Below are 26,914 nucleotides of genomic sequence, written 5' to 3'. Positions count from 1 at the left end.
TAAAGTGCATATGACAGGTCAGACTACTCATTTCACTAAATCATAGGGCAGCAGATGAACCAAACCCATTTTTACAACATTTTAAACATTAATTAAACAAAATAAAGGTGTTAACTGCCCTTTAAAACTCAAATGCTCTGGTCTGGACCCTCTGCTGTGTCCCACCAAACCAAGTCAGAATTAGAAAAACATGAAAACCTGTCATATGCAATTTAACGTCCAGCCCTGATTTATAATTCTAAATCTGAAGCCAAACTTATGAAAATATTGTGAGTTTTTCAATGATTTTATTACTTGAGTGTACAGAGCTTTTGTAATCCTTAGAAAGCATTTTACATTTCTGTTTTTTTACATAAGAAAAGGTAATTCGGAAAAGTCCAAAATGCCGCGGAAATAGCGCAGTCCGTGTTTAGATCCTCGATGAGTCCCAATTAAATCCCAACTCAAATCTGCTGCAGGGAAAACCATGGAGGAGCCAGTCCAATTGTAAACTATATAGCGCCATCTAGAGGTGGAACAGTGGAAAAAAACAAAACAAAAATCTAAAGCAGCTACAAGTGCAATGGGGTCGAACAAAGACAGAAACACAGAATCTACTTAATCATGTTTTTTCTTTCTGCGTCTTAAAGGATCTTTATGAAAATCAAAGTAAAAATCTACAGTCCCATATTTTTTTTACCATAAAGTTTCACAATTACTCCATCAATATAACACGTACAAACACACAATAGGAACCGATGAGCACTGCAGAGGCCACAAATCTCCAAAATATAATGCACGATCATGGAATCTTATAATAATTAAAGGGACCGTTTATGAATAACTAACACACTGACTAAAGCGGCAACATTATTCAGGGGATGAGAGGAGAGGGTCAGAGGGACAGAGGAGAGGGTCAGAGGGACAGAGGAGAAGAAGATGCAGAGGAGAGGGTCAGAGGGTCAGAGGAGCAGAGGATAAAGAGGGGAGGGTCAGAGGGACAGAGGAGAGGGTCAGAGGGACAGAGGAGAAGAAGATGCAGAGGGGAGGGTCAGAGGAGCAGAGGATAAAGAGGGGAGGGTCAGAGGGACAGAGGAGAGGGTCAGAGGGACAGAGGAGAGGGTCAGAGGAGAAGAAGATGCAGAGGAGAAGGTCAGAGGTGCAGAGGAGAGGGTCAGGTGGAGCAGAGGATAGAAGTTTTTTAAACAGTTCTATCAACCACTTTTTTATAGCTTGCCTTTCATTTTTTTGCATTTAAATGGCTGACAAAGATGAAGTGAGCGAAGCATTCACCCACAAACGAGACGGTGGTGGTTCAAACCTCACTGTCCTCATGACACTTCACCCCTTAAACCTACTTCAGTCACAGTATGTAGTATGTAGGGTGTGAAAGGGAGGGCATCTGGCGCAAAAATTGGCCAAATCACAGTGACTAGTTTTGCTGTAATAAAAGCTACCGTAATATTCTAGGTATAGATATATATAAAACATAATTTGATCATTCTTTTGGCATTTAATTGTCTGAAATTTGAAATCTCTGCAGTGCTGTTTTTGCCTGTTTAAATAAAGGCAAAAATAACATGAAATTTTCAGAACACGACACAAAAACTGAAATTATTTATGAATTTTGTCAACAATTCCCAGCCTTAGAAAGATTCTTCATGTACAGAGGACTGCGTTAGCTTTAGCTGTTAGCCGTGAGCATTAGCCTTAGCTGGTCTCGAGCTTGGCCATCTCCTGGACGTAGATGCCGATGCTCTCGCTGTCGAACAGGACGAAGTAAACCGTTTTGATGGTGGAAGACATTGTCGCCACGAAATAACTGGAGATGGCCTTCAGGATGAGCTGCGCTGCTGTCTGCTTTGGGAAGCCGTTCCTGTGAAAAAAAACATGGATATTTATCTTTATTAAAGTCATACTCTTGGACGTGCCGTTGATGTCATAAATACACTCAGTCCAATAAAACAATATCATTTTGTCTGATTTAAACATGTCCCAGGGATTTGTACAATGCTGTTTGAACTGCACAACAGCTCATTATTTTATTTTTTTTAAACAAAAATTTCATCCATTTTTGTCAATATCATATCTTTGCTAAACTAAAAACTATAATAATCACTTATTTGATTTGCACGGAGACTTTCAAGACACCCAGACCTCTTCACAGTGCATTATTCATCCTAATTATTTACCACGACACACTTTTGGACTGACAGTAAATCAAACAACTACCATGTTAATACACACAGGTATTGATACTAAAAAGTCCCATTCACAGCCCATGGATCACTATGGAACTTACCCAGGGATTACACAGATGGAAGGCTTCATGGTAATATAAAAGAAAATACTAGGATTTAATGTTGAAAATGATATTCTCTATAGAGTGTTTTTTATTATCATCGTGGTATCAGAATTGGTATTGAGTCTATTCCTTAGTATCGGAGCAGAGTTTGAGATTTTAGTCTGGTGACGGCACTGGCTCAGATCTCACCGTCCGCTGCCGATGGAGGGGAAGGCCACAGACTTGAGTTTCTTCTCGTCGGCTAAAGCCAAACAGTTCCTCACGGTTTTGTCCAAAAGCTCCTCACATTTGTCCGAGCCCCAGCCGGGACTGTGGCAGTGGATCACGTACTTCGCAGGGAGACCGAAGCCCGACGTCAGCACCGCTACAGGAGGAGAGGGAGAAGAGAGGAAGAGGAGAGGAAGGAGAGAGGTAGGAGAGGACAGCGAGAGGGAGGAGAGAGGAAGAGGAGAGGGGAAGGAGAGAGGAAGAGGAGAGGAAGAGGAGAGGAAGGAGAGGACAGCGAGAGGGAGGAGAGAGGAAGGAGAGAGGACAGAGAGGGGAGGGAGAGAGGAAGAGAGAGGAAGGAGAGAGGAAGAGGAGAGGAAGGAGAGAGGAAAGAGAGAGGTAGGAGAGAGGAAGGAGACAGGGAGGAGAGAGGACAGGGAGAGGGAGGAGAGAGGAAGGAGAGAGGAAGGAGAGAGGACAGAGAGAGAGGAAGAAGAGAGGAAGGGTGGAAGGAGGGGAAGAGGGAGGAAGAGAGAGAAAGACAAAGAGATATTGAAATAAGGGTGAAAGTGAAAGAGTGATGGGATGAAGAGACACAGTAAGAAAGCAAGAGAGAGTTGTAAGAAAGAGATAGAAGAGATGCAGAAGGGAAAACAAGGGGGAGACAATAGAGGAGGGAAAGAAGTAAGAATATGAGAGCAGCAAGAGTAGAAATGAGGAGGAAAAAGAAAAGAGGGAAAGAAGAAATGGAAAGAGAGGGAGGAGAGCAGGTGAACAGAGGTGAGGAGAGAAGTAGAGAGAAATAGAGACGCAAAAGGCGGATGGGTGATGGAGGAAGGGGAGAAAAGAAAATCAAAATCAAAATTGCTATTTAAATGAGCACAAATTGCAACGATTGTAATTATTCACTGAATGTAACACATAAAATAACTGTCCGTGTGTGTCTGATGCCCTCCCAGTGTCTCCATGGGCTCTTATTCTGTGTAAAAGCTGCTAAACCTGTAGCTTAAACCACAAAAACATGCACTGAAAGGCATGAGATTCATGTTTCAGGAGGAGGTGTTACGCTGCTATGGGGTATTAACCTCTAACACATAACAGATTTGGATCACCATGTTATCTTTTATTGTTTTAAAAATATTCGCCATTAATGTGTAACAAGCTTCATTGTTGTTTTTAAAGCTCTGAATCCTCCCTCCTTTTGCTCTCTGCACCAAGTCGACTTGGATCCCGCTAATGAAACTAATGCACATCACACCAGGTTTGTCAAGTTGTAGTGTGTTGTTGTTGTTTTTTTTATTATTATGCTTTTGTATATTTATGAAAAAATGACGTGTGGGAGTTTGGGTGAAATAGGGTTGTGGGCGGAGTCTTGTACAGGCTTGTACTTTTAAACATAAAGACGGTTTGAATAGGGAGAGATTGCCAAAATACTCAAACATGCACGACATCTAAAACCTCTTCAGGCGTGTTTTTGATGAGGGAACATCGTAACATGGAAAGCTCCAAGATTTTTTTTTTGCATAATACCCCCTCTTGAAAAAAACTTTCACATTGGTCACAAACCGAGCCGACCAAAGCATGTGTAGATGTTGAGCTCTTGAACATTGATCTAATTGCTAATCAAAAACATGCCATAAAAATCGATGACCCTGGATGTTTTTATCCCATAATAAAGTAACTGTCACATTTTCCCCTTTGTGGATTCTACTTCAGACAGCACAAATTTAACAGTTTCAAATATTTTGAGTGGAAGATTGCCGCGATGAGGGCTCAAAAATCACTTCTCCAAATCTACAAAACGTCCATCGCAAAACGAGAATTAGGCATCAGCTTTTGCAGTTCAAACATGAGCTTTAGCCTCCATCAAACTCAAATCGGCATCATCAGAAATCCTGCCAAAGAGCTGAGAGCGCTGTGAAGTTTGAGAAGAACCGCCCGAGTTCGTTATCCGACAGAAAAGTGAGAGGAGACTTAAGACAAATGTATTTCCAGATGTTTCAGGGGGAAACAGATGTTGGAGCAGAGGAGGTGCAAAGTGCTCATTAGGAGTGATGCACGCACTGCTCTGGGAGAGTTAAAAGCCTCATAATGAGACTTTTAACAATGATTTACAATGATTTTCAACAACTCTGTACCAGAATTTGTTGAAGTGCCGAGTTGACCATTCGCTCATGTTTAAAACTCAACCGCTGCATATTTTCTTCTTGTGATGTCATGTGGGTAATACAGGAAGTGCTCTACTGTGTTTTAATCATTCAGATGATGTCAGCGCTGGAATTTGCAATCTCTACTAAGCTAAAGGTACCGGTAGTTGTTAACTTTAAAACTACCTCTACATGACATCACAGGCAGACACAACGGAGCATTTTGAGTTTTGGAGATGTAGACAGAGTACTAATAAAGGGTTACTCATTTATCCTATTTTCCGGAGTATAAATCACACTTTTTTTTATAGTTTGGCCGGGGGTGCGACTTATACTCAGATGCAGCTCATATGTGAAATTATTCAAGTACAGAATTTCACATCTTCACTCTGACAACTGCGCGAGGGTACTCTAGGCTTGTGTACCAGTCTGGCAGCCAACTACCTCCGGAGCAGCGCTTCATCTACTTCCGGGGCAGGCGGAGTTGTTCAGAAGCGACGCGAGAGTGAGTTTGTTAGCTTGTTTTTTATGCTTTAGTTATCTGATTAACTGTTAATATCTTATGTTAATATACCAGACATGTTCACTGTCTATGCTTCTTGTGGCTGAATAAATATGTGTTGTGTAAAGGTTCATTATTTATGTTATAGTTCACTTGTTTGACCAATAGATGGCGCTGGTGTGTTTGTAATACCTGTAAGAATATTTACTTGACTTTTCTTTTATACATTTCATATTTAATTTCCCTTTATTTATTTCCCCTTCTTTATAAGACCATAAAGGTGATGATTTTTATTTTGGAACAATATTGTAAATGTTTAGTTTATCATACGTTTAGTTTAAGGTCGCAAAAACTACTTCCTGTTTTCTGGTTCAGCCTTTTGCACTAATGTGAAGTCTTACTCGACAGAGCGCTATTTAAGAAACAATTGAAAAGTAAAATATAAAGTTTTTGGTTCACTGTTTTTTTTACTTGCAGGCCAAAGTGGTGTGTATATTTTCCATGGATTCAGATGTGATTTTGTGTGTATTTGTAATATGAGCCAGAGCTTATGTTATATTTTATGTGTTTGCTAGTTCTACGGTGTGAACTGTGATGAAGAAGTAAGACCACAGTAAACATCACTGAAAATAACAGACTCTCGCGTCTCTTGTGTTTGTGGACAAGCTGGCATGTTACATTGGCGTCGTGTATCTGATCAACTGTTAATATCTTGCGTAAACATACCAGACACGTATTCAGTTTGTCGTCTATGTGTTATGTTAGCGTGCTGTACTGCTATTCAGCCTGTTGTTCTCCATTTTATTGTTATTCAATTGTGATTAATGTTGCAGCTCATAATATAATGCAACATAACACAGGCCCTTTACTTACCCCCAGCCACCTCCAGGGGGCCGTTTTTCTTCTTGAGCTCCTGTACCGCTTCTGCAAACTCTTTGCCTCCTTTCTTCTCCAGAGCAGTTCCTATAAAAACAATGCCCAATTTTTTATATTTTTAAATGAATTAGAAACATTTAAGCAACATAAAGAAACAAAAAACAAGAGGTGAGAGACATGCAGTCGATCAGGCACAACACAGAAGTGATCAAAAAGTTTATTAATAAATTAATGTATTAGTCCCCTGGTTTAGTCCTAGTTTAGTCCTGGTGCAGTCCTGGTTTTGTTCCCTAGTTTCGTCCCCTGGCTTCGTCCCCTGGTATCGTCCCCTGGTATTGTCCCCTGGTATCGTCCCCTGGTATCGTCTTCTGGCTTCGTTGCTTGGTATCGTCCCCTGGTATCGTCCCCTGGTATCGTCCCCTGGTATCGTCCCCTGGTATCCATTGGACTGGTTTAGTCCTTGTCTAGTCCCTGGATTAGTCCAAGGGCATAAAAAAAACTAACAAAACACAAACTTACCCACTCTAGAAGCAACTTTATAAATATGATTTTTTAAATTTGATTTATTCCCAGATTGTCCATGTCTCCAATCAAATTATAAAAAATTGTGAGGATGATTTTAGGGGTGAGGTGGGGTGTCAGAATCGTACCACTTTTCAATACAGTTTTATTGCCAACCCTTAGACTTAAAGAAGACATGTTGTGCGTCTGCTATAGTAGTTATAAACTGTGACACCAGTGGATCATTATGTCATACTTTAGCCATTTTAATTCACAAAATGATCTAAAATTAATAATAAAATAATAAATAATAATAAAAAATCTTCTGACATGTCATCACAACAAAGCTGCACCTCACCTCACAAGGAAACTAGATTTTTTTTTTTAAATTTGCACCAAAATAACTATGCGATGCTGCTGAATCCTACACATATCACCGATTAAGAAAATAAAACCAGAGAAGGAATCAGTACAGAGCAGTGGACACATACCCCTGAAAACGGGGGTAGATCGGGGAAATAAATATAGGACAATAAAGATTATTCAAACATGCATGAACCACTAAATACAACTGGGTACATTTTCTAAAAAGTAAATCTTGCACAATATGTCTTCTTTAAGCAATTTCTTTATTTTGACTGGAAGAAGTTTTGTATTGTACATGGATAATCTGGGCCGTAGATTGGATTAGTGCATATAATCTCTGTGGTTCTATGTCCTGTAGTTTACCTACTTCCCCTCCCATGTACAGGGAGGAGTTGGTGGGGTGGACCACCGCGTCACTGTCCACGCAGGAAATGTCCGCTTTCACAACTTGTAACTATGACGACAACATGAAGGACACATGAAGGTCAACGAGGTCAGAATGAGACAGTGGACATGGGGTCAGAGGTCACAATTAGGGATGGGACAATAAACAAGTATATTGTTTATCGTGATAAAAAAGGATGACAATTATCGATCATGGGACATTTTATATAATTGTGATAATGGCCAATGAAGACAAGCGGCATCTCATCAGAATAAAAAGCTACTTCTCCATGAGGTTTTTTTCCAGATCGAACTATAACAGTTTAAATATGGAACCTATTTGTAAAATTATAATTATTCATAACCAGAACATGTTTATACTGTCAGCAATTTTAATACTCGTCGTAATATAATCGTTAATCGTAATTATTTTGGCCATGATGACCGTGACACCAAATTTCAATATCGTCCCATGCCTAGTCACAATGGGGTCATATGGAGTCAAAGCGCAGGAGGGCAGGGGGTAGCGCTTCGTTTGAGAATGAGCTCTGCAAAAACATGAGAAAAACTGACTTGAATTCAGAATCTGTCATGTAACGATCATTTCTGACATGTTATATTTCATATTTCATGCTGTTCTTGTGTCGTTAGGCAACACACGTCACATACATTGCCTAGTATGAGTGTGGTGTGTGTGTTGGCGGTGGACGGAGAGGCTGATGGCGCAGACTGGCAGCCTCACTTCCTTCAGTCTGCCCACCCAAGTAACCACCAGAGTGTTGAATGAATGAATAATGTGAAATGCCTTTAAAGCCACAGTATGTAACTTTTTTTTCATTTTGGTAGTGTTTATTTCATTAAAAAAACATAGAAAAACATGTGTCCTTACTCTGAGCAGGCTTGCATCCCCACAAACCTGACTTATATGGCCTCCTGCTTGTTTCCATGGAAATGTTGGTCCTTTGGCTACTATCCTCCACTATTCTATCTCCTTGGAGAATGTTCCAAAGTATGGTTTTAACTTTGTTTCCGTGGAATCATGCAGGTGAAGTGCCACCTCCAGAAAGCTACATACTGTATCTTTAAAGTGTTCGAAAAGCCTTGTGTGAATCAAATACATTATTATGAACATTTCTTATTTAATCGGCTTCTGACAAACGCAGAAAAATCATTACATAAACACAGATCTAATCAATGAAAACTAATCAAAATGAGGTACATCTTTGACATTCAAGTCAATTTAACTTTGTATTCGCTTTTGCAGTGAAGCTGAAAGCAGAGAAGTGACAAAAAAGGTTAAGCAGGACAGTGCACAATGAAACAGGAGCCCAATTCACAACTTCTCAATGGAATTAAAAGCATCACGTTGAAATATTTGTTTTAATTTGACATTTTTTGACAAATTTTTGTGAAAATTTCTGTCCAATTGTGCCGTCCTGACTTTAAAACCCTTTTTATCTACAAATTATAAGACACTTTTAAAAGCTCAAATCCAAAGCAACCATCTTTCAGTGGAGATTTCGCCAGATTATACATTTTTTGGCAGCAATGGGTGATGTTTTCATTCCACATATTTTAAAAAAAACACAAAAACAGATTTGGTTTCAAAAGTAAAAATATATAATTTTCTCATATTACCTTCAATTTTTTACTTACATTTTTTCAGGCAACTACAGACCAGGAGTGCACCGTTTATATATCAGAATAGGTTGTGTTATATAATTCAGATGGAGGGCAGGGGTCTATATAACTCTATGGGGGATTCACTGTTTTTGAAAGAAATATCCAAACTTATGGTCCACAAACTTTTCATATTAATCTTATTGTTTAAAGTCCTTTCAGCTGACAACAATCACATCTTTCGGGTTGAATAATTTCATAACTTTTTGAAAACATTGTGAAAAAATTATTTCACTTTTATTTATTTATACTGACAGAGAAGGTATTGAACTCTGAGCCAGTGTTTATTTCATGAGGATAGGCCCAGTTATTACAAAGATATTAACCATAAACCAGGTCAACAAATCTGTAATCTGCCAGTGAAACAGCAAATCCACCTGAGAGTTCAGACCCGTCTCCAGGTCTGTTTTAATTATGGGATTCTACAATGTGCAGACAGAGATATTACCCATAAACCAGGACAATATATCAGTCAGTTGTTGTTATATCGGCTCTTTTCACACTTTTGTAATTTGTAAATATTGCATTTAGGTGTTTTAGGTGTTCATTTTTCTCACATCAGAAATTTAAGCTCTGAGTCACTTGACTGAAAGGGTCGTTGCCTTGGACAGAACTCAGACCTGAGGGGCTCGGAGAGGATCCTTGAGTGTGTCGAGAATATCTGTTTAAATGAAAATTATTTATAAATTTTCTTGAGGCAGATTTCAAGTTGTGTATAGCCATTTCAACAAAATCTAATCTGCAGATTGGCAGTTCTTTGATGCACTAGCTATAAAAATGCAAAAGCTGCTCTGGTAGCCCTGGTTCAGTCTGGGTTTGCTCCTGTTTTAGCCCTTGGCTAATCCTGGTTCATTCTCTGGTTTATGTACACCAAATAATTGTTTGACAAATCAAAAAAATAACTGCTTCCTATTTGACTCTTGTCAGTAAACAGGGCAGACCTATGTGATATCACATAGTACTTAAAATCACAGCGTCAGCTGGGGGAGCACACATTGCCCACTGTATGTGTGTAGCATTGAACACAAAACTGCAAATGTACCTAGTTTACTTCATCAGTAGAACATACTGATAAAATAAAACTAGTGATAGGCCTTGATGGGACTGCAGTGAAATAAGGTTGTGGATAGCTTTGTTTGCCTTTCCAATCATATAATTTGGGTAGAAATTATCCAAATCGGCCCAACAATATCGAGTTTATTGGTCATTGAGTGCTCTGGTTTCTAAACCATCATATCAGCATGAAAAAAACCCATATGAGTCCATCTCCAATTAAAATACCCCCAAAAGGTTGATGTAGTGTTTAGTTTTAGTTGTAAGTAGATTTATTTTAAGGTTGAACTAGTTTTTAATAAACATAAATGAGTCCTCTATGATATTATTCAAGTGCTGCCAGTTAGCTCCGGCTATAATCACTGTGATCCATGCGTCGAGCTGCTGTGCTACAGTAAAAGTTCAAATAAATCAGTATATGGCCAATAATGGACTCCCTAGTTCAGTTGTGGTTGTGATGACGACAGCAGAAGTGAGAGATATAACGCTCCATACTTCAAAACTATTCATGAACACAATGATTCCCTCATGGTCCCAGGCCTCCTCAACCACACTGAGACGTCTCTGCTCATTACACAAGCTGACTCTGAACGTCCTTGACAAAAAGCCCAGACAGTGACATCACAATTTTAAAGAAACATACAATTTAAAAGTTTTGCCAATTTTGATAATGTTAAATTATTTTAGTATCTTAACTCTAATACACCACTGAATTCACCAGCTGATTTAAAACGGGAAACAAAAAAGTTAAAAGTACTTACATGCTTCCAAACAAAAATGCCCTCTCTGATAATGTTGTATATTTGTGTTTTGCCTGTTTTTATATATGTATATATTTTTTACAGACAGGTGTTGAAAACGAGCACTTGTGCGTTTGTGTCTTGCCCAATGTGATTGTGACGTCCTTTACAAACATAAATACGTCGTTCTTTCCATGTGACCACTGTAGGATTCTCTCTCTCCCCTCAGCTCTGTGTGTGGATTCTAGTCTCACCCAAATCGTCCTTGAGTTCGAGTTCGGCGTTGGTGGGGTTAATGACGCCCTCCACGTCGAAGCCGGCCAGGTTACTGACCTCACTGTGGATAAGGTTCAGCTGCAGTGCAAAGCGGCACCAACAGGGGGCGCAGTGCAGGAGGAGACATGCGCGGGGACACAGAGGAGAGCAGGGCGGGGTTATAACACCATCACACACAGCCACAAGGACACCGGGACTTCAGGACACTTCAAACAGCTTGTTTTGGCATAGTTATTGCGCATTTTTGCTGATAATTCAATACTATTCATTTCAAAGACACATTTATAAAACGTTGTAGATCCTTCGGTTTTATTAGGATTGAACAATATGGGAGGAATTATGATTTTTGTGTGAAACATTGGGGTTAAATTTGACATTTATGTTTTAAGAATAGGATTCTGTTCAAAGTTCACAGTTTAAATGTGTCCAGGAGAATTGACAAAAAGACTGAAATATGAACTGACAAACTAATAACATTTCAGAACATGTTTGTACAGCTCTAAACTACAGGGTAAGCATTTTTTTTAATGCAGAAAAAACAGGAGATGTTGTTTGTGGAGGAAATTATGGCACTTCAAAAACTGCAGCCTTTGCTAATCGTGTCCATTGAAATTCTATTGCGCTGAGTTTTACAATCCTATAAATAATAGTGCTGAAAATGTTTGAAAAAATGTCTAATTGTAATATTTTTTAATGGTAAAAATTTTAACGTTAACATTTTAAACTCATCCAGAAGCATGAACGCTTGAGAAAAGACTGAAATCTGAACTTTAAACTAATACAAGAATCCCACACATTGCACAATATATTCTAAACTACAGGGTTAGCAGTTTTTAGCCATTGTCATTACTCTGCAAGTCAGTGTATTTATGCATAATTCACACTTAAAAGCATGTAAAAGTCCAGGTATCCTTTTGGCCTAATCAAACCCAGCAGGAGGAGTTAGTACATTTGATTATTGCTCATTAAAACACATTAGATTATAGACAGAGTAAAGTACCAGGATGTGGGGAAAGAGAAAAGTCATTGTGTTTTCTAATCAGACACCTGCGTCGCTCTGATTAAAAACACATTTAACGACCGGCTTCACTGCGGTCACCATCAGGGCTGAATCATAAATCAAAATGTACATGAGTAGCTACAGAGCTCAGAGCAGAGCAAAGGTGAATGTGATTCAAAAGGCCCATATTACACCACTTTCTGAGCCGTTATAAGGCAGTTTCCTTGTTAAAAACATACCTGGGAGTTCTGTTTTGCTTCATTCACACATGTTAAAAAGCACAAACCCTGCCTATTTAGGCTGAGTTCTTCTCTCAAACAGAAAACTCTCTGTTACACCTTGTGATGTCATGTGGTAATACAGGAAGTGTTACTCAAACATGTGTGAATGAAACAAAACACAAGTCCAGGTATGTTTTTGATGAGGTAACAACATTATAACATGGCTTAAAGCTCCTAAGAGTCAATTTAGCGTAATATAGGACCTATGTGTTGTTTTAAACGGGTAAAGTATGACTATAATACTCCCTACAAGTCGATGCAAAGAAGTGTTTAAATGCTCAATCAAAGCCAAATAGTGTTTTTAAGGTGTACAATGTAACTCCTGCTATTCTCAATAAAGACTATTACTGTTATTGAATTGAATGAGTATCGCATTAAACTCATCAACTGCCATGGAGACAACAAGCAGACGAAACCACCAGGCCAAGATCTACAGGTTTGGTTTGTGGAGAGGCAAGAGGTTACAGTAAGAATGCATGTTTTTCCAAGGTATTTTACACGCTTGTAATTGAATAATACAAGATGGATCAGTTTAATGCCATACTGTGCAACGTTCCAGGCAAAGCAATAACGTCTCAAGCAGGTGGTGGTAACCCTAACCTACCAGAAAAGTTGCACAGTGCACTTTTAAAATGAACTGAATTGGGTGAGAAGATTTTCAGTTCACTCCTTGTCACTTATTGCATCAGTCTTGAGTCACTCACTGCTCCCAACGTCTTTTTTTTTTTTACTTTTTCTCGATCAAAAATGAAACTCCTCATGAGCTCAAAGGGCCTATATTACGCTATTTTTGGATCTATGTTATAATGTTGTTTCCTTATTAAAAGTTGTGAGAGTTGTGTTTCATTTCGTTCACGCGTTTATCTCACAGATCCTGCTTTTCTCATTTGGAAAATACTCTGTTCCACCTTGTGATGTCATGTGGTAATACAGGAAGTGCTCCATTGTTCCACTCCATTATAGGATCATTTGGATAATTTCAGCCCTAGAATTGCCAGTCTCTACTGAACAAAAGGTAAAAGGTAGATGTTAACTTGAAAACCTCCACTTCATGACATCACGAGGTAGAACAGAGCATTTTGAGCTTTGGACATGTAGACAGACTAATGATACAGGATTACTCAACCGTGTGAATGAAACAAAACACAACTCCAGGTTTGTTTTTGAGGAGGTAAAAACATTGTAACATGGCTTAAATTTCACAAGAGTCTATTGTGCATAATATGGGACCTATAAGATGCAACTATTGAAGACTACTGCAATGGCAACAGAACTAACTACAGCAGATTTCAAAATATTTGCAGACAATAGTAGTTAATTTAAAGTTGCACAATGTAACTTTTCTGGGGGAGGGTTTGTCACCTGCTCGTCTCCATGGAGATGTTATTGCTTTGCGAACTATTTGGGGAAAAATATCTAATTGCAATTTTTCTGAGAAGCACTGTGGTTGAGATTAGATTTGTGATTTATGTTTTAATAATAGGATTCTGTTCAAAGTTCATTAAACTTATGCATTTAAAGGGGATTTTATTACTCAGAATTACATAGAGCCCAGTTATAGAAAGAATGCATGTTTTTCCAAGTTAGGTCTACTTGCACAGATCCAAGATAGATGAGATTAATGCCATACCGTGGAACAATCCAGGGAAAGCAATAACATCTCTAAGGTGACAAGCTTGTGGCGGCCACTCCAAACAGAAAAGTTACACAGAGCACCCAAAATAAACCAAATTATTGATACTATGCAGTAGGAATGTGCCAAAATCTCACTATATTAACATCCAGATGCCCTGCCTGAATTCTCTTTCCTCATTTCCTGTGTAAATCCCGCCCACTGAGGAGGCCATTTGGCGCTCTCATCTCGCTGGACGTGAGTGACAGCTGTGGAGTCAAGGAAAGAGAAGTGGGATGCTCATTAGGGAGCCATAGTGGGGCCGTTAGAGGCATGGTCTTGTGTGGTCGTTAGGGGGGTGGTCGTGTTTGGTTGAGTGTGTGTGTGTGTGTGTGTGTGGGTGTGTGTGTGTGTGTGTGTGGGTGGGTGCGTGGTCGCGTGTGGTCGCGTGTGGTCGCGTGTGGTCGCGTGTGGTCGCGTGTGGTCGCGTGTGGTCGCGTGTGGTCGCGTGTGGTCGCGTGTGGTCGCGTGTGGTCGCGTGTGGTCGTTAGGGGGTATGGTCTGACCTTTTGACCCAGGAAGAGGCTCTTGGTGGACAGGACAGTGAAGCTGTCCCCGATTGCACCCTCTGTGGTGCTGTCTGCTGAGGCCGCCTTGCTGACCTCTCCAGTCTGCTTCTGCAAAACAAAAACAAAAGATCATGTTACAGAAATTATCCAGAAAGAGGTGAGTTTTGAATGACATGAGGTAGAGATCGACTGATAAGGGGATTTTCATGGCCAATGCCAATAAACCGCCATATTTGTTTTGATACTGACGGACCAAGTGTGCGTGTCACTGATAAGTGAATTAGCCAGTCAATCCCACCCATCTGAACTCTGGGAGATTCCCAGGTGACCAGACTCATATCTGCATAAAGTATTAGAGGAGTGTGTATTCTGGACCTGAGGCAAAGGGCCGAGCAGTTTCCTCTGTAAATGTGTTGTTAGGCCTTTCCCACAACTGAGGAAGTGTGAATGCCTCAGGACAGGTCCCTCAGTCATGGTCACCACCAAGAATTTAAAGTTGGTCATCCTCTCGGCACTGAGGAGGTAGAGAAGTGAGTGGTCGTTTTGTCAATTTTGTCCTTGGTCTTTCTGATGTTCAGGACAAGTTCAAGCTATTGTTGTGATGTTGCACCTCATTCCTGTTGGCCGTCTCATTGTCATCGGCGATGACTTGGAGCACTGTGGTGGTATTGGCAGATTTGACAATGAGACTGGAGGAGGAAGAGGAAGAGGCAAAGCAGTCATGTGTAAACAAAGTGTAGAGCAGGGGGCCAGGTTTGACACCGTCAATAGGCCTCGTGTTGTTGTTTGGCCGTATTGATGCCTCTCGTCAGAGCAGCTCTGGCTGTGCTGTATGCCGCCTGGTCTTGTGACTTTGTGCATTTCAATGGAATTTGTGAAGAAATGTTTTTAAATCAACATGATTGAAATCCCCAGCTGCAATAAGCACACTGCCTGGATGTGCTACACGGCTGTTGTTAATGCTATTGTACACTTGTGTTAGCACTAGCTTACCATTAGCGTCCGATGGAATGAACACAGCACAGATGTAAACAGCAGTAAACTCCCTCGGGAGATAAAATGTCTGACACTTTAGCAGCAAGAGTACACATTTTATCCACTACTGTGACGCTAGTGCCCCAGGAGTTGTTAATATAGATCAAGCCCGTCCACAGAAATTTGGGGGCCCTGGGCAAGAAGCCTCACATAGGCCCCCTCTAATATAAATGAATAGAAAGAGGGACAACAGACCTCTTAGTCCCTCCCTGTCCACTCCCTGATATAGATGCACAGTCCCCCCTCGTTCTCCTTACCACAATCCATGGTCCTGTCAGTTTGGTAGGCGGCGCGTCCTGCTAGCTCTACAGCCACTCCTTGAATGGAGCCGTCCTGCCAGGTCTCGGAGTAAATCATGCAGCAACAGTTGTTAAGAGCCCTCTGTGCAGTCATTTACTGTATCTCATCCATCTTATTCCAGATTGACCGAGCATTGGAGAGAAAGCTGGTAAAACGCGGTGGTCTGATCGGGTTAGCCTTTAGCCTGGCGCACACCCTGCCCACTTGCCGCTCTTCTGAAATACTGTTGACAGGTGACATTCTCCAGTGTGCGGGAGTAGGAGTCCAGTCCAACAATAGTGAAGTGTGCCAAAACTGTGCAAAAAATCCACAGCAGCACCAATAGAGAGCAAAAACTTACCGCCATCTTGTATGAGCATGTTTTAACCATTTTTCTTTTGATTAATTGATTAGTTTAGATTGTGAAAAGCCCGTCATTGAGATTTTGACTAAATTTGACCCACATAATGCCACTTGTCCAACCATGATTTAATCCCTGCTTTTAAAGGGGCCTATATTACACAAAGCCCAAAATGCTCTGTTCCAGCTTGTGACGTCAGATAGTTTTTAAAGTTAACAGCTCCCTTCTACGTTTTGTTTATTAGAGATTGGCAACTCCAGAGCTGAAAATATCCATGACACATCCAATGACTCTAGTGAAGGTGTATGGAGTTTAAAAACACAATGGAGCGCTTCCTGTGTTTCCAAGTAAGTTTGACAATTGTCTCAGTGATCGATTAGTTGTGATTAACTGATTAACTCTTTTCAGCCCTGATACTAGATTCACACATTTGTTCAGCAATATAAACATCTGTAATTGCGTAAGTGTAAAATAGATGTGTTTAATACTAATGTTTATTGTTTTATATTGATACTTTGCAACTGATGTCATCAACATTCCCCGAGGATGTGATGCTAACTGAAGGTACTACTCTATCTGCTCGGTTACTCAAATTAGACTCAACGGGTGAGCTGATTTGTGCTGTTAAACAAGTCACTGTCAAATATCATTACAGTCACAAACTAGCTAGCATTAGCCAACAGTTTCAGTTAGTCACCCTCACCTTTTTGTTGAAAATCAAAGTCCTAAACTGGATCATGAACACTCATATTGTTCACAGGCTCCTGAAAATGTGTTGTTTGCAAATTACTTTTTTTGTTAAAACATTTGACTCACCAGTGTTTACTAATGTGTGCCCCCATGATAACATCTGAACATTCCACCATAGAGATACATGTAGAACACTGCCAGTTTAATGTCACTGCAAAGTATCAATTGCCCCTGTGTTTGTCGGTTTTAATAACGGACCATGAGTGAAGGCTGTACTGTGGAACATTCCAGACAAACATCTCCACGGTTGCAGCCTCTTTGTGTCTGTACCTTGGGGCGGCCGAGCTTCTTGCCGCTCAGTTTCCTGGTGGCTGGTTTCTTCTTGGGCTTCTTCTCTGGAGCAGGAGACACCGGCGCCTCCAGTTTTCCCTTGGCTCCTCTCTTTTTGGCCAGCAGCTCCGGGTGGATGTTGGGCAGGACTCCTCCAGCCGCGATTGTCACGCCTTTGAGCAGCTGCAGGGACAAGAGGGTGCACGAGGTCAGACTCACAAAAGATTACATTAGTCACAAATATTGATTTTATTTGGTATGTTTCATAAAAGACTTGGAATACTTTTCTAGCAAATTCACTGCTAGTAGGGCTGCAAGTCTAATCAGAATCAAATCACAATTTGAATGGACGCAGTGAATGAATGAAAGATTGCAAGTGAATTTGAAGTACCATAATTTCCTCCACAAACAGCAATTAAACTGCATAGAAACTGTTAACCCTGTGGTTAAGATCTGTACAAACATGAATTGAAATGTGCACTTGGTACTGTTGATATAACTGTTGTAAAAACTGTTTTCACTTGTGTTTTTTTGAGATAAAAACATGTTGTTTTCTAAATCAGATCCTCCACTTCCTTCACCTGGCTGGATGACTCCTACCCTATCCTGGATTAGCCCCCCCTCTGTCCTTTAGTCTTGAGTGGACTCTGGCCTTACAGATCTGAACTTTATCTGCAAATGGATGCGTGTTAGTCCTGGACACATCTGCAGCCCGTCCAGGTTTTAGTCCAGGTTTTAGTCCAGGTTTTAGTCCAGGTTTTAGTCCAGGTTTTAGTCCAGGTTTTAGTCCAGGTTTTAGTCCAGGTTTTAGTCCAGGTTTTAGTCCAGGTTTTAGTCCACGTTTTAGTCCACGTTTTAGTCCACGTTTTAGTCCACGTTTTAGTCCACGTTTTAGTCCACGTTTTAGTCCACGTTTTAGTCCACGTTTTAGTCCTTTATTGACCAATATCTGTTTCACTGTTGTCTGACTTTCTGTTGGTTAAATCAATGATCTTGTGAGGCCCCAAGAGACAACTGCAGCTGTGATTTTGAGCTTTACAGAAATAAATTGAACTGAAATGGAATTAAATTACCTGTTGACTAAATAAACCCACCTGTGACTAAATAAACCCACAGACACTTAGAGCAGTGACCGGTCAAACCTGGTTGAGCTCTTCGTCGTTGGCGATGGCGAGGAGGATGTGACGAGGTGTGACGCGACCCTTCTTATTGTCTCGGGCTGCGTTTCCTGCCAGCTCCAGGATCTCAGCTGAAACAGAACCACAGACACTTTTAACACAGAAACATGAAAATGAAGATGTGCTGAACGATCATATCAAAATAGTGTGTTAAAGATATTAAAATGAGTGATGTTTATATTACCATGTGGCCTTACATCTGTGTAATCCCTCAGTCATTTCTCGTGGTAAAAAGGGTAGACAATAATTATTTGTGGGAATTTTATATAATTATCAAGTTCATCATCATTATATCACCAGAATGTGTGGAAAAAACCTACTTCTCCTTGATGATCTCTTCTGGATCATTGTTGTTTTCCCTTATAACAAAGTACAATTATATACAATAATATAACAGTTGTTTAAATATGGAACCTAATATTAAAATTATAATAATTCATATCCATAACATTTTAAACTGACAGCAACTTCAGTCATTATTTTGATAATCGTGGCAGCCTCGATATTGTCCCATGGTTAGTTCTGATACAACTCAAGATCATTCTAAATCTGTTCAGGAAAAGTTTATTTCTGTCCTGTGAATGTGACTTTTCAGTATTGATACCTGCTCAAATAAGTATCTAGGTTCGATGCTAGTTTTAGTATCGATTAGTACCTGATTTTCGATACTTTTGATAACCCTATATCAAAGCACTTGTGTTGAAGATAAAATGGTGTGACCCTGCGACTCACCGGTCAGATACTCGAGGACGGCGGCCAGGTACACCGGAGCCCCCACCCCGATGCGGTACTTGGGGAGTCCTCTCTTGATGTAGCGCAGCATTCGTCCCACGGGGAAGATCACGCCGGCTTTGGTGGAGCGCGACGTTTTGGTCGTCTTCTTCTTTCCTCCTCGGCTCGACATGGCGCCGCTCTGCTACCGACTCAGGACCTGACACAAAACACACAGGTGTTTAGAATCTTTTCACTGCAAATAAACAGCACAGCCATGACGACATTTTCTTAAAGTGTGTATGACTTTCATGAGTCTCAAATTTTGATTTAATTTGGGGGGATTCCCTAGTGTAATGTCATGATTTCCAACTAGGAAGGAAACTTTGAGACCTGAAAATTGCCAACTTGGAGGAAAATGTTTTAAATATTTAGTAAAATCATAAATATAATGGTCTTAACCGCGTTTTATTAAAAGAGAAGTCCAACCCATCATAGGCACTTTAAAAAGGAACTAAACTGAGTATGTTTTTTAATAGCATGATCTGCTGCAACTTCAGTGCAAACTAGGTAAATTTGCAGCTTTCTGGTTAAAAACAGACAGTCTGTCCTGGCTCCAGTAGCCAATTTCAAGTACTATATAACATCGCACAGGACTGCCCTGTTTACATCCAGGTGTTTCTGATTATACCTCCAGGCCCCACCCCTCACTCTCCACTTTAATCCTCCAGACCCCTCCCCTCCTCCCCCTTCACTCTCCCTTTTAGTCCTCCAGGCACTGCCAAGTTTAGCAGCTCTATTTGAATGTGGTTGTGGGTGGAGTTTGGGTGTTTAGTCCCACTTTAAATTTGTTTAGCATTACCTTGATGGAAATGATCATTTTAGACTTTTAGATGTGCATCATTAAGAAACTACTGCACATTACATCCGGTTTGACAAGTTGTACAGCTGACCGTAAGGAGAGTTTGAACAGGGCCCGGGAGAGAACGCTAGATTACCCAAACATGCATGGATGACATCTAAAACCTCTTCAGTCATGTTTTTAATGTTACTATCATAACATGGAAGAAAGCTCCAAAAGGTTTATTTGCATAATACTCCATCTTTAAGGGAGAGGCTCAATACCACAACGATAACAAATATTTTCTTAGATAAAAAGTACTATTATTTTTATTGAAAATGACATTGTATTAATACCTCCCTGTGGTCTTACACTAGTTCTGATAAAACTGAAAACAAAAATATTAAGTCACATTTTCATGGGTCAAACTACGCAAAAGACTCAATACCACAATAATAAAAAACACTCAATATAATGAGAATCTTGAAGTTCAAGTATCACAAGTAAATGCACTGTAAAATGTAGTTACATTTAACAGTTTATCAAATATTTATTTTATAGATAACACTTGTAAAGTTTATTTATTCACACTTATATGCATGAAAAAACACATTTTACACATTCATAATCAGGCAGGCTTAGTTTGTGTTTTTAATAATCCAACCAGAGTAGAATGAGCTCCTCACTTTGGGTTTTCAAGATCTAAAACCAGTAATAATCCCAAAAGGCGCTCTCTATGATATAATGCAGGGCTGAAAGATTAATCGCACATGAATCAAAATCTGAATGGATGCAATTAGCTAATCAAAAAGACAGCAATTTCTAAAGTACCGTAATTTTCTTATTCTGCATAAAAACTGCTCACCCTGTAGTTTAGATCTGCACAAACATGTTCTGAAATCTGATTCTAGTATTAGTTTGTCAGGTTTTTATTCTTTTTGTCAATTCTTCTGGACGAGTTTAAAATGTAAACTTTGGACAGAATCCTATTATTAAAACACAAATCACAATCACATTTGTCAGAAAAATCACAATTATTTATGTTATTTTATATTGTAAATGACAGATAATGTGATTGTATTGACATCCCTTTAGTGCCAATGTAAATCTAACAAAAGAGAAATCTGATATATGGGTTTTTGGCCTTCGCACGCCGCTCCTGCAGGATTAGGCTGTGTACATTGTATATCTGTAGAACGTCTCTGTGTCCCAGTTCTGCTAATCATGCACTGTACAGAAAACTGACATCTATTGACACAAGCTGCAGTCCTGATAATCCACTACAAACACTCCTCTTTCAGCACAGTGGCTACGTTTACACGGACAGGCAAATCAGATAACAGAGTAATCAGATAACAGAGTAATCAGATAACAGAGTAATCAGATAATGCAATGATTACATCCAATTTTTGTATGCGTTTACAGCACAAGAGAAATGTGATCATCAAAACCACCTGGTGACACGTACGGCTACAGTCAGTCGATGGAGTCTGAGTTGACCGTTTTATTCAGATTATGAGAAGAAAGGAGAAGTTAGTGAGTGAGTGAGCTGAAGATTTGGTATTTATACGTTAAAAAAGGTAGATTCAATTCAGTCTTTATATAAATACATTGTTTCCACGTGTTCCAATTGTTTGTTTTTGCATGAACTCCCCCTGCAGGTGTCGTCTTGCGAGTGCAGTTTGGGTCAGATACACAGAGATACACAATAGTTTTGAGAGCTTTTGCCACGCCCCCTTTTGAGCCGACTAATTGATCAGCAGCACGTGCCCTGGGACATGTCGTTTAATCAACGTGATTTTAGAATAACTGTTGTATTTGGAAGATGAAGTGCAATGAATTTTAAAATAACCAATTCAATCTTTAATATTTTCTCTTTGCCACATTAGTTTGATCTTTTTTGCAAGATGTTCCTCGTCAAAACCTGCACAGGGGTGAACAATCAGAGAGAAATCAGATTAGGGTTGCCCAAAGTGTCGAAAATCATATACTACTTGATAAACTAGTAATACTCATTTGAACATGTATCAATACTAAAAAAGTGAACCTTTCCTGAATAGTTTTAAAATTATCTTGAGCTGTATCTTTCACAAGTATAAGACACATAGACTAGTATACACCCATGGACCACTATGGAACCTACCTGAACGACTGAGATATTACACAGATATAAGACCACATGCAATATAAAAGGAAGTACTATGATTTAATGTTGAATATCACATTGCGTTGTCTAAAGAAAGAGCGTCTATTATTATCATGGAATCGGAAGTGGTATTGAGTATCAAGGCTATTCCTTAATATGGAAATACAGTTTGAAATTTTAGTATTACTCACCTCAGATATAACTCTTTATATAACATTTCTATTATCTGATAACTCCAGAAATCAGGTCATGATCAGATTTTTGATGTGCATGTAAACACAGCCAGCATGTTTATTTATGTTTAGACCTATAGAAGCAAGAACCTACTGAAAATTAACAATGTATTCAACCTGTTTGCTATTTATGTCCATACAAATTGTGGTTTTGCAGCTTTAGTGAAAACTGCAAAAGGGTGATTTTATTCTACAGGTGCCTTAAGTGGACAAACTGAGCATTAATCTATACGTTTCTTTGCCTGGAATGTTCCACCGTATCCTCATAGAACCAAGTAGATGGCACCAAAGCTGAGTAAGTTAGATCTGTGTAGAGGCAAACCCGCTCCAAAAAAAAAAGTCCACAGATGAATAAATCCAAGACAGAGATGTTTAATGCCATACTGTGGAACACTCCTGGTAAAGGAATAACATCTTCATGGAGACAAGCAAGTGTTGGGCTGTTCAGTAGAAAAATTACATAGTGCAATTTTAAAATAAATGCATTAAAATGTATATTTTTATCACTCTACATCACAGGTTGCTTTATTAGTTGCTTATTGTCCAATGATCATCTCATCAAAAATTTCAATATTTGACAAATGACAAGTAGAGCTATAGTCAAATATAGTATTACACATCTGTATCTGACTCACTGCACTCACACCACTACACCTGCAGGGGGAGTTCATGCAAAAACGATATACTAATAATACAAACACAGATTAAACTCTTGAATCATGAGTTTAATCTGTTTTGTTTTGGTTTTTTTTACAAATAAATACCAAACTTCTGCTGTTGCCCCATGTAAATTCTTATAATCTAAATAAATAATTAGTCGACTCTTTCAAAATGTAATCAACTAATCAACTCCATCGACTGATTAATCGACTAAATCACTAAAGGACTGCAGCCTAAATGATCAGCATTAGGCTTTACAAAAACATGAAGGTCTGATGACGTTAATAGGCCTATAATATAATATGTAAATAGGCCAACTTACATTATGCAAACCTAGAACTTCCACTGTTTACTCATTTATACTGGGTTGTTACTGACTACAGGTTTAGTTTTAAAGATCTCATTCAGACCAGGAGGTTGCACTAAGCCAACAGAACCTTATTTTACTCATTTAACCCATGACAAGCTTCTATCCGCTGCCAAAAGACTTTCCAAACCACCAAAGATGCCGCAAAAGGGAAAATAATTACAAATGAACAACAATCCAATTAACGCTGTGTTACAGGGAATCAATTAGCGCCACAATGGACCTGGCTCTTCCACCTTCTCCATAGCAACAGCACATTTTATGGTATCTACAGCTGACCTTACCCGTTACGCGAGAATTACGCACGGTTACGCTGTTTACCGCTAAAAAACTGTGCACATTTGGGTTCGTATGCGCCACATGTTGTGTATAAATCTCCGGAGCGCTCAGGTGTGGAGGTTTTGAATCGGTTTAAATTCTTGCAGCTGTGACAGTGACAACCATTTCCGCATGTCCACAGCACGACCACCGCGCGGGACGGACTGGCAGCGGCGCAAAATAACGCTCTGTTTTTTAATCATGTTTGTCAGTCGACGCACAGACGTTTCTACTGTTGAGGTCAGCGGGTTTTTCCGTGGAAATGACCCAGGCTGAGCTACGAGGCGGCTGGCTATTCCCGCTCCTCCCCTCCCTCTCTGCCGCCTGCTCTCCGCCTGTCTGTCGCTCTCCACAATCGGCCTTCGCGCTGGAAAAAAGGAAAAAACGCACGAAATGGCACCGCGCGTAAAACAAGCCACGAGCGTAACCCACTAAATATCATCACGTTCCGTCCGAAAACAGCGAGATTACTCACAAACGAGGCGAGCACAGCGGAGGGAATGCGTCTTCGCGTCTCCGGTAACAGCCTGGGTAGTGTCCTAGACTCGACTCCCACAATCCACAGCGAGCCCGAGCCAGCGCTGCCCGCGGAGTGAGCGCGCCGAGAGCGGAACCTGCCGCGCGGAATCTCAATCCGCGGCGAAGAGGTGAGCTTTAACCCTTTACGCGCTCACTGTTCAGGGCAAAGACACGTGAGACGAGCCGGTGACTCCTCCACAGCGCGATATTGGACCTAAACACAGAGATTATTGCGCAGGTTTGGTTTAAATTGATGTTTGTGATGGAATTTCCATTAAAGGGGCGGTGCAACTGTGCAGGAAAAACTCAGGCAAAAAGAACCACCGGGTTTGCTCTGAACACTCAACTATTACCGGAATAATAATAATAATAATGATGATGGGTAATGCAGACAAGTATTTAACGTCGAAAAACTACATTTGCATTGGAATTATGCAGTAACATGTGTAATTTTCAACTTTACAAAGGAATAATCATATTTTTATACCATAGTTTGGCCTTGCAGAGTCATACCCTGAATTTGCCAGAAAAGCAAGGCAAGTGAGGCTATTAAACGTGTGGATAATGGAAGATTCGGCCATTATGTTAAAGCCACAGTGTGTAACATTTTACCTTCAAAATAGATCAAAATGAAATCCGCTGTTTTTTTTGTTTTTTCTCATTTTCGTTCTGTTTATTGTAATGAAAAAAGTAGAAAAAACACATGTCCTTACTGTGAGTGAGCTTGGATCTCCACAGACCTGGTTATTATGGTTTTAAACTTCTGTCTCCATGGAAACAAAGCAAAATGACTCTTCTCATGAATGTGTTTAATAATAAGAAGTCCTTCAATTGAAAATGTCTTGTATTTGACCCAGAACCTTTACTGTAACACTAACAGGGCTTAAAGTTTCATTGCATAACTTTACTGGGACAGGATGCACCACCTGTTTGCATCTACACTTATGTATCTCCATGGAGATGTCACTAGGCCAAGTTACAGGTCAGATCTGTGAAGAGGCGAACCCCAGTAACAGTAACTAAGAATGCATGTTTTCAAGGTATTTTCTCAATCAAAAGACTTGCAATTAAATAAATGCTAGATGTAAGCAATAACATCTCCATGGAGATGAGCAGGAGATAAATCTGAAAAGTTACACAGTGCATCTTTAATTCACAATATTGTACAAAATTGACTCTTGTGAGCGTTGTTACCTCCTCAAAAACATGGGCTAAACATGAACTAATTGACCAAATGATTCTAGTGAAGTGCAGAGTTTAAAAACACAGTGGAGCATTTCCTGTATGACAGCACAAGGTGGAACAGAGTGTTTTCAGTGTGAGAAAATAAACCTAAATATACAGGGTTTGTGTGTTGAACATGTGAATAAAACAAAGCACAACTCCATGTTTCTGATGAAGAAACAACATTATAACAGATCCAGAAAATAGCATAATCTGGAGCCTTTAAATTTAGCACAGAGGACAGAACATGCCTCTGCTTGTCCAGTCTTGTCCAGTGTTGTCCAGCCTTGTCCAGTCTGCCATCTCTACTTGACACTTTTTTTTAATTAAACACTATGGCTGTGTTACAGTAAATGCACTTTATCAGCACTTAACAGTAATAGCTCTATTGTTGAAGCAAACTGTGTAAACTTTTGAAATAGTCCAAACTAATTACATATAATTAGCCTATAATTTAAACCTCATTACTCAGAACAATTACTATACGAGTCCTCACATACCTACCAACCTGTTTACCCGTCATTTTAATAGCCTCATCACTCCATAATCACATTATGAGCACGTAACCGCAGCACAGACACGAATCTGGACAGGCACAGACGCAGTGACGCCACGTACCCAGCAGAGGGCACACTAGACCTGCAGAACAAAGACACTGTATGAGGCTTAAAAAGTGAACGTGAGGAAAACTTCTGTTTGATACAGCGCTTATTACTAAGGCAGTTTATTGCACTCTCTTGGATAACAAAAAAGGTTTTGATTTAATGAAAAAAATTAGGATAAACATTATGTTGGACCTGAGCTGGAAGTCATTCCCACAGCATCTGTAGGCTTTTCTTCAGAGCACACCTATTCTTCAAAATGGACTTTTCAGAGCTTTTAACTATGTTATTGTGATCAATGAATTCATTTATTTTATTATTGTGTCTTGCATACAAATATGCTGAGCCTTTTAATCTGCTTATAAGACACCATTAACAAAATACAATAAAATACAATAGACCAGTTGCCAGACGTGTGTTACAAACACCCATGGACTCATTTAAACAAACTTATTTGCCACTTCTTCCAGGCTTTACAGAGAAATCATGCCAACTTATAAACATCAGAATTAAACAACCATTGTATCTTGTTGTCATCATTACACCAGAACGTATCAGTGTTGAGTGAACTTTTCATCAAATAAGGGATTTCTAAATTCATCAAAAAAAATTGACAAAACAAAAAAATCATCTTAATTTTCCAGTTCTCCCAACGCACACAAACCACAGTCTTTCTTCTTCAGAGGTTTGAGAAAACCTTCCAGTTTCTAAGGCCAGGGAAGCAGGGAAATCAATGATCTTTGATTCCTGGCCAAATTTGCTCATAAAATTTTGTCTTAAATTTATCTTTTAATTGAAGATATATCCTCAAGATCCAATTCAGCTACTGTTCCTCATAATTGAACACCAGTTTCTCTCTTATTCTGCAGATGCTGCCTGGTAAATTGTTATGGAACATACTGAGTTATTCTTCAGGGAAAACAGCCCGTAGCTCTGCTGCCC

At 39.7% G+C, this 26,914-nt stretch overlaps 1 protein-coding gene across 3 annotated transcripts; it reads right to left on the bottom strand.

Annotated features, from left to right (window-relative positions):
* Positions 1-267: 267 nt before the first annotated feature.
* On the bottom strand, positions 268-24,363 carry LOC117381312 (core histone macro-H2A.1). Of its 3 annotated transcripts, none has more exons than XM_033978251.2 (9): positions 24,103-24,363; positions 19,084-19,282; positions 18,316-18,422; positions 17,174-17,356; positions 14,476-14,586; positions 10,995-11,094; positions 6,014-6,103; positions 2,474-2,648; positions 268-1,855 (listed from the first exon to the last, which is right to left on the bottom strand). In XM_033978251.2, the coding sequence occupies exons 2-9, from the start codon at positions 19,253-19,255 to the stop codon at positions 1,690-1,692; spliced, it is 1,104 nt and encodes a 367-aa protein (XP_033834142.1). In that variant the 5' UTR covers positions 19,256-19,282; positions 24,103-24,363; the 3' UTR covers positions 268-1,689. The 3 variants fall into 3 exon arrangements, with proteins under 3 accessions (XP_033834142.1, XP_033834143.1, XP_055082915.1); XM_033978252.2 differs by lacking the exon at positions 10,995-11,094 and adding an exon at positions 7,247-7,337 and having other exon boundaries at positions 24,103-24,353; XM_055226940.1 differs by lacking the exons at positions 268-1,855; positions 10,995-11,094 and having other exon boundaries at positions 2,505-2,648; positions 24,103-24,354.
* Positions 24,364-26,914: the final 2,551 nt, after the last annotated feature.

This window comes from Periophthalmus magnuspinnatus, chromosome 14 (assembly GCF_009829125.3).
Source record: "Periophthalmus magnuspinnatus isolate fPerMag1 chromosome 14, fPerMag1.2.pri, whole genome shotgun sequence".
NCBI classification, from domain to species: Eukaryota; Metazoa; Chordata; class Actinopteri; order Gobiiformes; family Gobiidae; genus Periophthalmus; species Periophthalmus magnuspinnatus.
This window is presented reverse-complemented; position numbering and strand designations above follow the sequence as displayed.

Excerpts from the sequence above, each read along its gene's own strand:
- LOC117381312 (XM_033978251.2), bottom strand. The coding sequence starts at position 19,255 with ATGTCGAGCCGAGGAGGAAAGAAGAAGACGACCAAAACGTCGCGCTCC. Across the intron at positions 11,095-14,475 it reads GCCTCTTCCTGGGTCAAAAG|CTGAACCTTATCCACAGTGA; the intron begins GTCAGACCATAC and ends TTTGCACTGCAG. Across the intron at positions 6,104-10,994 it reads CGAACTCAAGGACGATTTGG|GAACTGCTCTGGAGAAGAAA; the intron begins GTGAGACTAGAA and ends TTGTTTTTATAG.